General features: G+C 41.8%; 1 protein-coding gene across 1 annotated transcript in view; it reads left to right on the top strand.

Annotated features, from left to right (window-relative positions):
* The first annotated feature begins 6,010 nt into the window (after positions 1-6,010).
* HSD11B1 (hydroxysteroid 11-beta dehydrogenase 1) overlaps positions 6,011-14,429 on the top strand; it is a 31,490-nt gene continuing 23,071 nt past the window's right edge. The window contains exons 1-4 of the mRNA XM_060088411.1: positions 6,011-6,098; positions 6,842-6,972; positions 7,715-7,826; positions 7,956-8,147. Of these exons, the coding sequence (XP_059944394.1) occupies positions 6,011-6,098; positions 6,842-6,972; positions 7,715-7,826; positions 7,956-8,147 (523 nt within the window). The remainder of the gene's footprint in view (positions 6,099-6,841; positions 6,973-7,714; positions 7,827-7,955; positions 8,148-14,429) is intronic.

Genomic DNA, 14,429 nt, shown 5'->3' with positions numbered 1-14,429 from the left:
CAGTGAGAGGGCTGCGTACCGGAAAAAAAAAAACAAAACAGTACTTCACAAAAGCTGTTAAAAAAAATAATCAGGGCAGTTTCGGCATGTTGAGTTTGAGGTGTTTAGGAGACATTAAGAGGGAGAGGTGGAGTAAACAGGTGATTATGCTGCCTGAAATTTAGGATACAATGCGGCCCAGGAGATAGAGGTTTTTAATAGTCATCAACTTAAAGATAGCCATTGGAACCATGAGAATGAGGGAAATCGCCCAGAGAAGATAGAACGGAGGAAAGAGTGAGGACAGAATCTAAAGAACACCAAGAGGAAGTAGTCTGAGGAGTAGGAAGAAAGCCCAGAGACTATATATGGACAGAATCCAAGGGAAGAAGATGCTTGGGAGCAGGGGAGAGAGGCAAGAGCAGAAAGGGCTCCTGAGACATCAGATAAGTAAACAGAACCAAAACGCGGAAGACGTGGTAGGAAAATCTACCTGCGTATGGGTTGGGGAGCCCAGGAACATGGCTCAGCAAAGCTTCAGAGCTGCAAGCTGCCAGAGGATGAGGCCAGGCCCAGCGTGGCACTGGGAGAGTGAAGTGTTGATGGAGGGAGGGGGGCTGGATTGATGAGCCCGAGGTGGGCAGGGGATCCAGAATTTTCAGCATAAGGCTGTGAGGGATGCAAAAGGCCAGCGAACAGGCAGAGTTCTGGGAAGGCATGAGGGTGCAGAGGCTTCATGTCTGGCAGTAAATGCCAGAACAACAGATTCCAGCAGGAAATGTGTATGGCCCTCAAGGATGTGGTTCCTGCTTACTTCTCCTGGCTGATGTCGCCCCACGTAACCCCACCCCTTGAAATTCGGTGATTCTGCCATGTGGAATTGTTTGCAGTTTCCCAAACACTCCATTCTCTTCCACACCTCCTTCTATTTTCTCACACAGCTTCCTTTGCATGGAATGTTCTACAGACCAACCCTCCTCTCTCTCCCACACACTCTGGAACCCTAGCAATGCTCCCTCCTACCCTTCTTCACTTGCCTGGAGTATTCCTGCTCTTGCTCCAATATGGATCAGGGTTGACCTCTCCTCTGAAGCCTGCCCTACTTGCCCATCCCCCACTTTGAAAGGGCTATTTCCTTCTTTACTCCCCACCGTAGACTTCCATCTCAGCACTGACAATACTTTACACGTTTCATTTATTGCCATGTCTAGCGCCTACTGGGACTTGGAACGCATTTGTTCTTTCATAGGTCATAGGATCCGATCGGTAGTACAACCTAAATAAATGAAGTCACTCAGCCAACATGTGGCGTGTACCCTTTTCCTCCTTTGCTACTTATAGCCCTTTGGGAGCTGTCTGTGGCCGGGCAGCTGGATTCCATTGCGGGGAAGGTACTCGCCTCTGCTATCAGTAGCCACGGTCAAGGATGCTTTGTCCACACCTAAGGTACAATTTCCCAGCGTTCCCAAAGTTCTGTGCCAATTCCAGGGTTGCCAGATAAAACTCAGGGCACCCAGTTAAATCTGAATTGCAGATAAACAATGAATAATGTTTTAGTGTTCGTATAATCCCATGCAATAGTTGAGATTATATAAATCCTCAAAAAGCATTTGTTGTTTATCTGCAATTCAAATTTAACTGGGTGTCCTGTCTTTCTATTTGCTGAATGTGGCAACCCTACTTCGCCCCAAAGGGAAGTGGCCTCCCTCTAATGCTGTAGTCACTGGCATCCTAAGAATCCCACCTGAAGGGGACAGGGTAGGGGAGGGAGGGAATCCATGTTATTAGACAAAATGACGTAAAATGATAGTTGTGTCGACAAAAAATGAATCCGTTGATCTAAGAAAGAAAAGGAAATTTTTATTTGAGTCAAATTTGAGGGTTACAACCCAGGAAGAGCATCTCAGAAAGTTCTGAGAATTGTTCTGCCCGTTAGAAGTCAAGCCACAGTTATATAAGTTTTTTGAGACAGAGGGCTGTATTATTGACGTATAATGACGGATTATTGACAATTTACATAATCCACATCTAAGCACCATGAAGGACTGTTGTCTTTAAGGAATTGTCTTATTGATGCTAGCAGAACATCGCTCTTATGGTTGAGCAGGTATTTCTGTCAATGGGGAAGGTTTGAGCCATGCATAATACAGAAATACAATGCACAGTGGGAGGAGAAAGGAGGCCAAAGGGTAGAGAAGATTTTTTTGTTTAAATTTTTCTTGTCTTGCCATAAAATGAATTTCATGAATTTCATTTTACAGTTGTTTCCATGGCTAGAAACAGATTTTGGCAGCCGTGGCACAGACTGAGGAGTTCTTAAAACAATCGGACCAGAGGAACTGGATTGGGGTGGGGAACAGGGGGCGAGGATTAAGGAAAGGGGAGAATTTTATGCGTTCTAACATTATGCTAAGATCCTTTCCTGTCTCAACCTGTTGGTGCTATTTTCCCAGAGAAGGCAGAGCCTCGGAACAGAGGGGGTTCACCCACCTTTTACTCCAAGGTCTGCCCGCTGTTCCACGGGCAGGATTAGTTTTCACAAGGAAGAGACAGCTTTCTTAACAAAGCTACCAAACAGTCCCAGAAAGCCCTCCAGATGCCGCTGCCTCAGAAATGGCAGGTGCTCCTTGCATGATCTACATTTTATGCCAAATGCACAGGAATTCCCCTGTGGCTGCTCCCCCTCACGTGTTTGCCACTTCCTGTGAGTCCTCCCAGATCTGGCCCGTCCCTCCGAGGCCCTTTCCCATTCAACAACCCCCGCACATCTTCTCACCGGCTCGCTTTTCTTGACCCCGTTTATTTAGGTGGGGCTGATCAAGTCGGAGAGAATTCCTGGCTGGGCTCAGCCATGCACCTACAGCTGAGAGTGACCCATGCTACGTGGGTTTTTGAAAATGACCAGGTCATGTTGAGGGCATTTCACTGAAACCCTGCTCTACAATGTAGGTGGTCAATGCCTTACAAAGGAGGAACAGAGTGAAGGAATGAACAGCTCAGTTCGTTGCTATGGCAGTGAAAGAAACTTTACTTGATTGGTGAAAATTTGTCCAAACAAATGCTAGGTGAAGTGTTCATACTTCCTTTGTCTTTTTTTCTTTCTTTTTTTTTTTTCAATTTGTTGAGCACCACCAGAAGAGGATTAGGGGGCGGGGGTTGATCAGATCTGGCCAGAATGCTAAATCTCAGTGACTTCCCCGGATTAAATCAGGCTCCAGAAAGACAGCAATTTTCTCATCGCTGCAGTGCCTCGGAAACACTAAAACAGCAAAAGTTCACTGAATGCCTATTTTGGAGCAAAGCTAGAGGGAGATGGAGAGAGATAAAGATGAAAAAGACATAGTCCGTGTCCGAGTTGACAAGCTAATGAGAGAACCAGGCATGTAACTATAGACATACAGTGAATCCATGTGTATTACATAATGTGGTTCAAGTGTGGTCTCCTGGGTCCCTGAGACCCTCTTGGGAGTTTGAAAAGTCAAAACTGCTTTCATAATCATACTACAACATTATTTGTCCTTTTTCCTTCTCCTTCTCTCATGCGTTTCCCCAGCCTACAGGATGTGTAATAACACAAAGCTTAATACACGGATGCTTATGTATTCTTGAGCTAAAAAGAAATTCTCTGTCAATTTCTAATACATCCATGTCAATAGGTAAAAACACATATGCAAAAATTCTTTGAGATCCTCAATGATTTTTAAGATTGTTAAAGGGATCCTGAGACCAAAACTTCTGAGAACCTCTAAGATTGAATGTCATCAACCATTACACAGTGTCCTCATTCTCATTGATGCATTTTATTGATTAAAAATTATGTCATCAGGGACTTCCCTAGTGGTCCAGGGTTTAAGACTCCGCACTTCCACTGCAGGGGGCACTGATTCGGGTTCGATCCCTAGTCGGGGAACTAAGATCCCGCATGCCACGCAGCCAAAAAAAAAAAGATATAAAAAAAATTATTTCATCAAAGTCCATGAAAATTATTTTCTTGGATGCTCTCTCTGTGTGCTTATTTTCCAACATGATAGCTCTTTGGCCATCTAATTATTAATCTGTTTGCAGGTTTTTTTATGTGTCTGCATTTAAATGTGTCTTTGGGGGCAGCACAACATAGGACTTCATTTTTTTTTTTTTACATCTGTATTGGACTTCGTTTTTTAATTCAGCCAACAACGAGCAATAGTTGACTTGTTTGTTTTATGTTCTGTCACCTACAGTTCCTTCTGCTCATTGTTATTTTTGCTTTCTTTTCATTTATATTTTCTGTAGTGCACTTTAAAATTCTTTTTGTGTGTGTGTCAGGCAATAAACTTCCCTAATCTGTTCCTCTTTCTATCATTTTAGCATCATCAGCTTGGAAAGTCATTTTTCATTGTTTCCTATATTTTTTCTATTAATAGTATAGTATTAAGAAAATACAACTTAAATTCCTTTTCCTGTAGAGATGAAAATGGAGTCTAGTGTGTCACATATCTTGGTGGCATAAAGTCCTTTATAAAACTATGCATATAGATCTTGTAGTTCTGACACTATGTAATGTAATTTTCCACTTGATTTTTAAAAAACATGTTTTCTATTTTGCCCTCCATGAACCTTGAGCTCTATCTAGCCCTCAACGATTCTCAAATCTGCATTGTTTTCTGGAAGTGAACTTCACAGCTGTGGGCCTTTGTTGACAAATTATTTCATCTCCTCTGGGTCTTAACTTATTTTCCCTTGCTCTGAAGTGAAAATTCAGTGAGTGTTTCCAGATACTGTACTTGGGGTCATAATTTGATTTCTCTTAATCTTGTGTGAAACCTCCAACCCCCGCCCTCAACCCACATTCCTCCTCCAAAGCACAGGTACCTATGCTTATTGTCATACCTAAATGATTTTCTTGGCTACACTGGTAACTTGCAGAATTCTGGATTTGCTCTGTGATCGGGTAATGTGTATGGTTTGGTTAGTTGTTTTTAAGTTGAAAAACTTAACAATACTATATCTTAAATTCTTTCTTTGAAGATTGATCCTTAATGAATTCTTGCTACAGACATACCAAGGTGGTTATTTCTATATTTCTGTGATAAATTCTAAATTAGTAGGGGTTTCTCCCCCACCCCGGTCCTTGTACTGTTACTAAATCAATTTTTAGCTGGATGTGGGCTTTTCAGGATAGCTTTGCTTCAACGATGCAAAGCTTTTTTATTCTACATCAGGTCCCCTCTTCCTACCATCCTCTTCACATTCTTGGTCCTCTGTCACACTTATAAGACCTACTTTAACAGCTTAATGCCTTTTTTTCTTGGCACTCATTATTTCTTCTTTATTTGCTGTTAAGTGTACATTCCATTGCACTTGCCTGAGAGTCTTGACCAGTCATGGGTTTCCCGCCATCTGGGTTCTGGCTGGTTTGCATTCCCCTTTGATGTTGTAATATTGTTCATTGAACTTAAGTGTGGGATTTATAGGGCTTCTTTGCTTTTTTTTTTCTCCAAAATGTGCACTTTTTTTTTTTAACTAAGCTTATTTTTCTGTTTTGTGCTGTTATTTTTAATTGCTTCCGACTAGGAGGTGGGGCTGAGAATGAGACTTGCTTGACTTTGGCTCTCTTTGCTATTACTCACACTTCCCCAGAAGCCCCGTGCACACTTTCTCTCTGCCTTTGATATACCACTTTTGAAAGGCCGTTGATTCCTGGAGTAAATGGTATTAAGAGGAAGACGGGCTCAGGGTAGGGATGCTCAGGAATCCAGTCCTATACAATCATGAGCCTAGCCATCTGGAAGTCTCTTCTTGCTCAATGAAATGGAGTAAACATTGTCCATTATGAAATCCACCACACAGACTGCCAGGGACGAATGGGATCCCACCCAAAGCCAATTGCTGCTCTGACAGGGAAATTGGCTAGGACTGCCTGAGACTAAACCGGCCTCCCCCATCCCTGATGTCACAATTCAGAGGCCGCTGCCTGCCTAGGAGATTGTAGAAAGCTCTGTAGGTTCTCTCTGTGTGTCCTACAGGGCTCCTTGGGCCAGGTCCCTGTCTGATGGCTTTTATGAAAAAATATCTCCTCCCCATTCTGGGGATCTTCTTGGCCTACTACTACTATTCTGCGAAGGAAGAATTCAGACCAGGTAAGTACCAATGTGTCTAATTTTGGAGCAATAGATTTTAAAACCCAGGGATGGCTAGAGTGTTTCTGAGGATAAAAAGGCGTTCTTGATTCCCAAAGTTGATGGACAAGAGGGGACCCTGAGGTGAGACTGTGTTTCTATGTCTTCCAGCCCCAGGCTGGTTAATAGGGGTGTAGGGAGGGGTAATCATCGCGTTAAAAGATTACCAAATAGTCCATGTTTTATTTGGCACCTTTGATCAAAAGCAATTTCAGATATCTTACCCAAAAAATGGGGTAATTCCAAAATTCACAACTTAGCCAGATAATTGGGCTCTGTGGAGAGATGGATAAGTGGGAAACAAGAAAGAATTCTGGAGTTGATGACTAAATGGAAGTGAGAGAAAATATCTGGAATCTCTCTGAGCACATTTGTTTTGATGACTTTTTGAATTTTATTTCAGATGAGCAACTGGATGAATCCAGAAATGTCTGGAACTCCAGTGTTTTAGCTGAATTCTCTTTCCATAGGGGTTTTCAAAAAAGAACAGCAGGAAGGCTTGGTTTTGAGCAACCAAAGCAAACTCCCATTTCAGAGAATGTTTACGGAAGAGTTGATCTGTTCCTTCATTGATTTATGCAATTTGAGATGAGTTGATCTGGGCTCATAACCTTTAGACACTGAGATAAGGCTGTCCACCTCTAAAGTGGGAGGAGGAATGTTGCTGCCAGCTATGTTCCTCACTTTCTTTTGGGGTTTCCCAGAGATGCTTCGAGGAAAAAGAGTGATTGTCACAGGGGCCAGCAAGGGGATTGGAAGAGAGATGGCCTATCATCTGGCGAGAATGGGAGCCCATGTGGTAGTGACAGCGAGGTCAGAAGAATCTCTAAAGAAGGTGAGGGTCCTGTGCCCACAGCCATAGGTACCCTCACGTGCCCAGATGTATTCCTATGTATGCTCACATATACATGCCAACACACAGAACTGGCACACTCAGACATAGATGCATATACACACACACACACACACAGAGGATTCAAACACCCAGACATCCACAAGAATATAAAAATATGCATTTAAGTATTCAGTCTCATGCATACATATCTAGACACAAAGTTCTTGGGCTCTATCTCTATCTATGAGATAGACATGCCTATTCACACACATTTGGAGTCACAGACATACACATATGTGCTCAGATACCAACATTCCAGTACCTACTCATGAATTCATACTCTGGTACCCATGCAGACACATGCTCTCTTATATACTCAGACTCACAAACACAAGGATACACAAATATTCACAAACTTAGGGCTACCCACACAGGAACTAGCATCTCTACCAATAATGTGTTCAGAAACATCTGTTTACAGAAACTCATGAGCACAGACTTAAACTCCAGCACAGTGATTTAGCCATTTATACCCTATCTTGTTCCAGACAGTATTTCAAACAGGGGACTAATATTGTGTCCGTTGCATTTAACAACACACACACACACACACACATACACACACACACCCCTACCAAAACAGGGCTGTGAGCAACCTCTCATTTAAACCCCCATTATGTCAGAGACTGCCCCCCAAAAGTCTGCAGCCAAGATTGACACCATGGCCCCTGTGCTTCTGCAGGTGGTATCCCACTGCCTGGAGCTTGGTGCATCCTCTGCGCACTACGTTGCTGGCACCATGGAGAACATGACCTTCGCAGAGCAATTTGTTGCCAAAGCTGGAAAACTCATGGGTGAGACAGCTTCTCTCTCTCCTCTTCTGGACTTTGCCCTAGGGATCACCAGGGAGCTTTTGAGACGGGGAGGAGGGGAAGAAGGTATCAACCTCAGATGGTTTCTCTCAACACAGCCGTCTCTTACAGGGGGACTAGACATGCTCATTCTCAACCACATCACCAGCAGCAACAATCCTATGACTGTATTTATTGATGACATTGACCACGTGCGCAAAAGCATGGAGGTTAACTTCCTGAGTTATGTGGTCCTGAGCGGGGCCGCCATGCCCATGCTGAAGCAGAGCAACGGGAGCATTGTGGTTGTCTCCTCGATAGCTGGTGAGTGGGGCAGGGGCCAGTGTGGAAGGCAGGAGTGGCAGAAGTGCCGGGGATGGTGTTGGGGGCTCTGCAGTGAACATGCATTTTATCAGTTTCCATCTTGAGAAGTAACACAATGGAAACTGGAAGTTGAAATGCTCACAGTGATATTAAACAAAAGCTGATTAACAGCTTGCCCATATGCGTGGACAGGCAGATGTACGAATAAGAGCCTTGGGTATGGAAACTCACCGAGAAGCATGCATGCTGAGTAAAAGACACAGTGTTAGGAACAAGTGAGACCATTAAAATGAGGGCTTGTTCAGGATGGATAGACTACAAGATTCCTGGAAGTAACGGAGGAAGAGCAGCAGTTCAGAGTGCTTCCCTGAACTTGCCTGGTTGTTTGTGATCAACAAATGGGAGTCCAAAGGGTCATCGAGAGGCTTCTGGAGGGACAGCCTGTCCTGGGTTTCAGGGAGAGACCTGGTCATCACAGATAAACAAGGTTTTGCTTCTTCCATGACCAAGAGCTCTAGGTTGGTAAAGTCAGTTGATACAAAGTTAGAACTGAGAGGTGAAATGTTTTAACAACATACAGTTGTCTGATAAGTGGGTTGAGCCAAGCCAAAGTGAAATGAACAACAAAAACAAACACACCATACTATAACAGACCTGCCTATATTGGGATGTTCTCCAAAATCTGAACTTGCTACATCAAAAGTCCATTTTAATCCACCAACAGGGTTGGGAGAGAGTGTGTACAGAGAAATATAAAGAGAACTCTGTGTGATCAAGAGAAGTCCCCTATGCTTTGGATGGTGACAGCATTCGAAGTTATCACCAGTGAAAAGCCAGAGAGTTTCCAGCTTGGGGGATGCCTAGGCCCATTTCATTATGGGTCCAGTAGAGAATTTCCACACGTATTTGTCGATTAGTCAGTTAGAAGGATGTGCCTGGAAGATGCAAACACCAGGATGAAAATTAGCCATCTACATGGGATTCCTAGCAATGTAAAAACAAATAACCTAGAAGACTTTGTAATTTCTTAAGTACTTCACAAACATTAGTTATTCCTGTAACTCAGAACACCATCTATGCTGTAAAGAGTTCTACTTCCAGGACGGACATAGTGATCAGTGATTAGATAAAAGGGCAATGTGTCTGTTCTACCCGCCAAACGGGGTGATTGATATGCATCCCTGTGCTTCCTGGACAACACAGACTCCCCTACCCCTCCCCAGACACAGCCTGTCTCTGGGCTGAAAGGAAGGGAGAGCTTCTGGATGCATACTGAGTGAGAGGGTGCTGGGCACATCCCCAAACCATCCTAGGGCATTGGCCAAAACCCTCGCATCAGTCATGATGTAGGTGGCTTTAATGATCTCAGTTGAATAAGTAATATATCCACTTTAGGCAAAGGGGGTTTTACAGCCTTACAACATTACAGCCTAAATGTCCTCAGAAGGAACAGAGTTACTATAGAAGTCCAAGGGTGTGATGAAATTCTGATAACCTCTGCTTCCACACATCTTCTCCAGCTACCAAATGTCACCTCGTAATTTCTATGGACTCTTGGAGGTAGAAATCTAGCTGGACTACTAAACTTCGTGTCTGTTGTTTGTATAGCCAGAAGTTCAGCCTGTTTGCTTTGAAGCATGTCTGTGAATTGGCAAAGTACAAACACTTTGCCTTCTCTCCCTAACTGAAGAATTTCTCTGCTCTAGGCTATATCCTTTTTTAAATTGAAGCATAGTTGATTTACATAAGCTATGTTCTTTCAGACAGTCAGCAAATATGTTCCTTAATCCTTCCTCCGTAAAATCTGAATTCCACAAACATGGGATGCTAAACCGCAGATTGATCCTAAGGTCAGCAAAAGAGTGTTGAGATGGCTTTTTAATAATTCTTTCCAGGGACTGAATTAAGTGGTTTATTGAATTGCAGTAATCAGCAATTGTTTTTATCCCCAGTGCATTTCTAGGTATTGTGTTACATGGAAATCCCATACTTTTAATACGTTCTTTAAAACCTCAGCTATTTCTTTAGCATCATCAAAGACAGTATGGCTGCCTCTGGGAATTTCCTTACAGTCCACATCCATCCACCACTCAACACTGTTTCTGGCACCTACTGCTCAACTTTCTATGTATATGTTACATCGATTAGTCTCCCCTCCTTCCTCCACATGCTAGTTTGGATATATTTTGAGCTACTATCAAAAAAACCTACATTTACAACGGCTTAAACAAATAGAAATTAATTTTTCTCTCATGAAACAGCCTGGGGTAAGCAGTTTAGAGCTGCAATGGGAGTTCTGCCCCATGGAATCATCTAGGAACCTTCTATCACAAAACCACCATCCCTGGGTGTTATCCTCACCTGTATGTCCAAGGTGGCTCATTATCATGTCAGAATTCTAGCTAGAGAAAATGGAGAAAGAAGAATACAACTTGAATGTCGTATACTTCTGCTACAGCTGATTGCAGTTGTGGATTTTATTCAAGGTGAACTTGTGTCCAGCTGAAAATCAGGGGTTCTATTTCTATAAAAGACATTGATGTTGACTATTAACAGTCTCCCCCATATCACCCATGCATATAAGACCAGAGGCAGTATTCCCTCTAGGTCACCCCACATGTGTACCTCACACCATACACACATATCCCAGACCCAATCTCTCTCACATTCAGGTCCATCATGAAAGCAAAACCCCTTCCACTGATGCAGGAGACAGTGGGGTAAGAGAAAGAATGGGAAGAAAATACCTAGATGGTATTTGCGAAACAAACTGAGACAGAAAGATTAACACTCCAATTTGCCTGAAAAAAATCACTGGATTGGGCAGAGAACATTTGACAACATCTGGAAAAAGTTTATTTGCCATGAGTCAAAAATGTTGTCTTAGGGTCAATTTTAGAAAAGGAAAAGTCATTCCAGTTTTGAATTCCCTGGTTCTGTGAACCCCATAACTATGGTAGTTACACACATGACAGCTGGACCCAGCATCTAATACTGCTTCTCTGCCCCTTCTTTACTCCCCCTCAGGGGGATCATGGACAAACCTGTCACCCCTACCAACAGCCCCACCTTTTTTCCTCTAAGGATCCATTTAACCTCACCTCCTATGAAGACTTTTTCAGTCCTCACCAGCTTCCTTTAAACGTTTCCTCTTACCTACTACATTGTCCTAAGTTACCTTTAGAAACCCTACTTCCTCTCTATTTCTCTTTTCCAGCTTCATTGGTGATACAAATACTAGCAACAGCAATTATAGTACAAATGCCAACCACACTGGGCCAGTACAAGTGTAAGGATGGTGATTCGTCTGTATCAAGAAAAACCCAGGGTCTATTTTGAAGTGAAACTAGACATAATAAAACACTGGGTTTCTTTAAATATTCAAAGTGAAAAACACATCAAAAGGAGTGAAAGAGCCTTGCCAATAACCTCTGAATGCTCAGACCTCTCTTTGGAAGCTCCAATAAATGTCTCCAGTTACCTATTCATTTTTCTCCAAGTAAATCTTCTTTTAAAAAGATCAACTTTTATATATATTATTATATATATAATATATATATTATTATATATTAATATATATAATAATATATATTATATATATATATATATAGTTTTATAGTTTAAGTCTTATTCAAATGTATTCCTTTCCTGGTTTACTCATTCCCAGCATTGTTTCATACTATTTTTATACAAATGTGTAGTATTTCAGGCTCATTATAAGCTGACTAGCCAGAGGCAAATACCTTGTAAGACAATGCTTTTGTGGGAAAACTCAAACCAATGCATGAAGTCATTTGTTGGACCTTAAACTGTTGGTTGAGGGTTGGCTGTGCAGTCCAAACCTATTTCAAGAATTCTACATTACAAAGAGGAAAAAAAAAAACAGATTTCTCAACTACACAGATCAACTAACAGGATTTGGAATATGCAAAATGCTGCTCTGCATAAAGACAAGAATGTACAGGTGTTAATCTCATCCCCCACCTTTGCCTCTGGCACACACTTTTTCCTAAAAGATAGATCAATGCTTAGTTTATGGATATAACTTGAGTGCAGGGGAGAGGGTGGCAACCAAGGTCTAAGATGCAAAGGAGAATAAGAAATATAGTAGAATGGGGTAGTTTATCCCTCACCCAATTGTCCTAATTTTTCTAAGAAAGATGAATCTTTACCCTTAAACCTGATTACCTCAGAAGTAATTTTCAGGGACCACAATTTCCAAGGTAAGTGGAAGTGTATGCATGTGGATACAGGTATTTACATGATGGGGGAGTGCTGCAGATTTGGACTGTGTGGAGGGGCGTGGGGAGAAACACAGGGAGGTGAGGCATGTGTGTGTATAGATTTGGATTGAGATTACTATGTTTTGGTACATTCATTAATGGATGTTAGTATATGTATTGCTGTATAAAAACACTCATTGCTTGGGAAAATATTTGTAATAGAAAAATCATGCTACAAAACAGTGTGCCATACTTTTATAAACAAAATATTTATGTATATAAAAAAACTGGAAGGTAACTGGAGTTAAATGTATATTGGGTGATGGAATTATACAAATTTTCCTTTCTTAAACATATTTTCCAAGTTGTCTGTGCTAAGTATGTAATTAGAAACAAATTAATACAAAATGTTAAAGCATAAAAAAAAAAAAAGGAGATCAGAGTAAGAATCAACAGCCTGGACATAAAAATTTCAGGAGTCGTTGTTACCTAAATTCAAGAGACTGGGCTCAGGCAGAATCTGGAGGATTGAAACAACTTGATGCACTCGACATTGGAGTTCAGTGTTGTATCTGCCCCCCAGGAGGGGTGACTGGAGATTTTAAAGGGGAAGAGAAGACTCCCTGCTGATGACAGTGACAATTTAGTGCAGGTTGAGAACACTGTAATGCTATCTATGTGACCATTACTCCGTTTACTCCCTTGAAAGGGGTGGGTGGGAAGAGCTTAAATAGTCATGGCTCCTTAACCCTGCTGGACCATTATTTTTGTTCAAGTACTGTTCTTGACAAAAATAGCAGGGTTCTACCATCATCCATGCCTTTACATTCACTCACCAAGGAGTTTCAAAAGGCTTACAACAAATACACTCTATTTGGAAACACCCAAATAAAAAACTAGGTCTTAAGAAAAGAAGAATATAAAAACACCAAAATTAAACTCAACATAGAAGCTGTGCTTAAGTTTCTAATTTGGCTCTTGAATTTCTTAACAAAAAGAAAAAAAATAGTATCAGTATATACACAAGATTATATTCAAAAGAAGGAAGCACTGCAGGAAGCCAATATTTTCTGAAATAAACCTCTCATAAAAGATTATAAATTGAAGGCACAAAATAATGGAACTAGCAAGGCCCCTAACAACTTTTTAAAAATGTTTCTGTGATTATAAAAGCTACACATACACACACATTATGAAAATTGGAAAAATGAAGAGAAGCACAAAGCTGAAAATAAAGATCATCCATATTCATGCCAATATTTTGGAAAATTTCCTTCTAGGTCCATATAGATACAGAACAATTATTTTCCTACTGCCAGATATTTAGGTTATGTTACTGAACCAAACTCAAGTCTACTTACCTGTCTCACAGCAAAGCCAATCTACTGACACTAGGTTGTGGTGAAGGAATGTACAGTGTTTACTGCAGGTCACCCATGCAAGGAGAGCAGGCAGTGCATGCTCAAAAGACTCAAACTCTTCATTGGTTTTTTTTTTTGTTTTTTTTTTTGGCCAGCATGCGGTATCTTAGTTCCCCGACCAGGGATCGAACATGTTCTTCATTGGCTTTTAGACAAGGGTTTTTAAAGACAGTGCTGGGGAGAGGTCATAGGATCAGCTTGAGGACCTTTTTCTGGTTGGTTGATTGTGAGGTAACAGGGTGATGTTTCTGAGATCTCAATCATCAGCCTTCTGGTTCCAACAGTCTGGGGTCCACGAGCTTGTGGTCAGCATGTAGTCATCATCCTCCACCGGAGTGAGGGGCTTGGTTCCTGCAGAACAACTCAAAGATATGCAGTAGATCATTATTTATATCCCTTCAGGAGGAAATAGGAGTCCTGTGACTCTTGTCCTAATCATTAATGGCTTGAGTCTGCACTTTGGAACTTGGGGAAGGCCTAGGAGGTGAAAACCTTTTTTTCTTCAAACAAGAAATGGGGGACACGGAAGGCCCCAGGAATGCCCCTCAGGGTCATGCTTGGTTTCAATCCCCCCTTTTCTTTGATGTTCCTCAATCTTGAGGGGAACAAGGGTAGGACAAGAAAGGGAATAAAGTTTT

The sequence above is a fragment of the Mesoplodon densirostris genome, chromosome 2, assembly GCF_025265405.1.
Source record: "Mesoplodon densirostris isolate mMesDen1 chromosome 2, mMesDen1 primary haplotype, whole genome shotgun sequence".
Classification (NCBI taxonomy): domain Eukaryota; kingdom Metazoa; phylum Chordata; class Mammalia; order Artiodactyla; family Ziphiidae; genus Mesoplodon; species Mesoplodon densirostris.
Note: the sequence above shows the minus strand (reverse complement) of the source record. Positions and strands in the feature narration are given on the sequence as shown.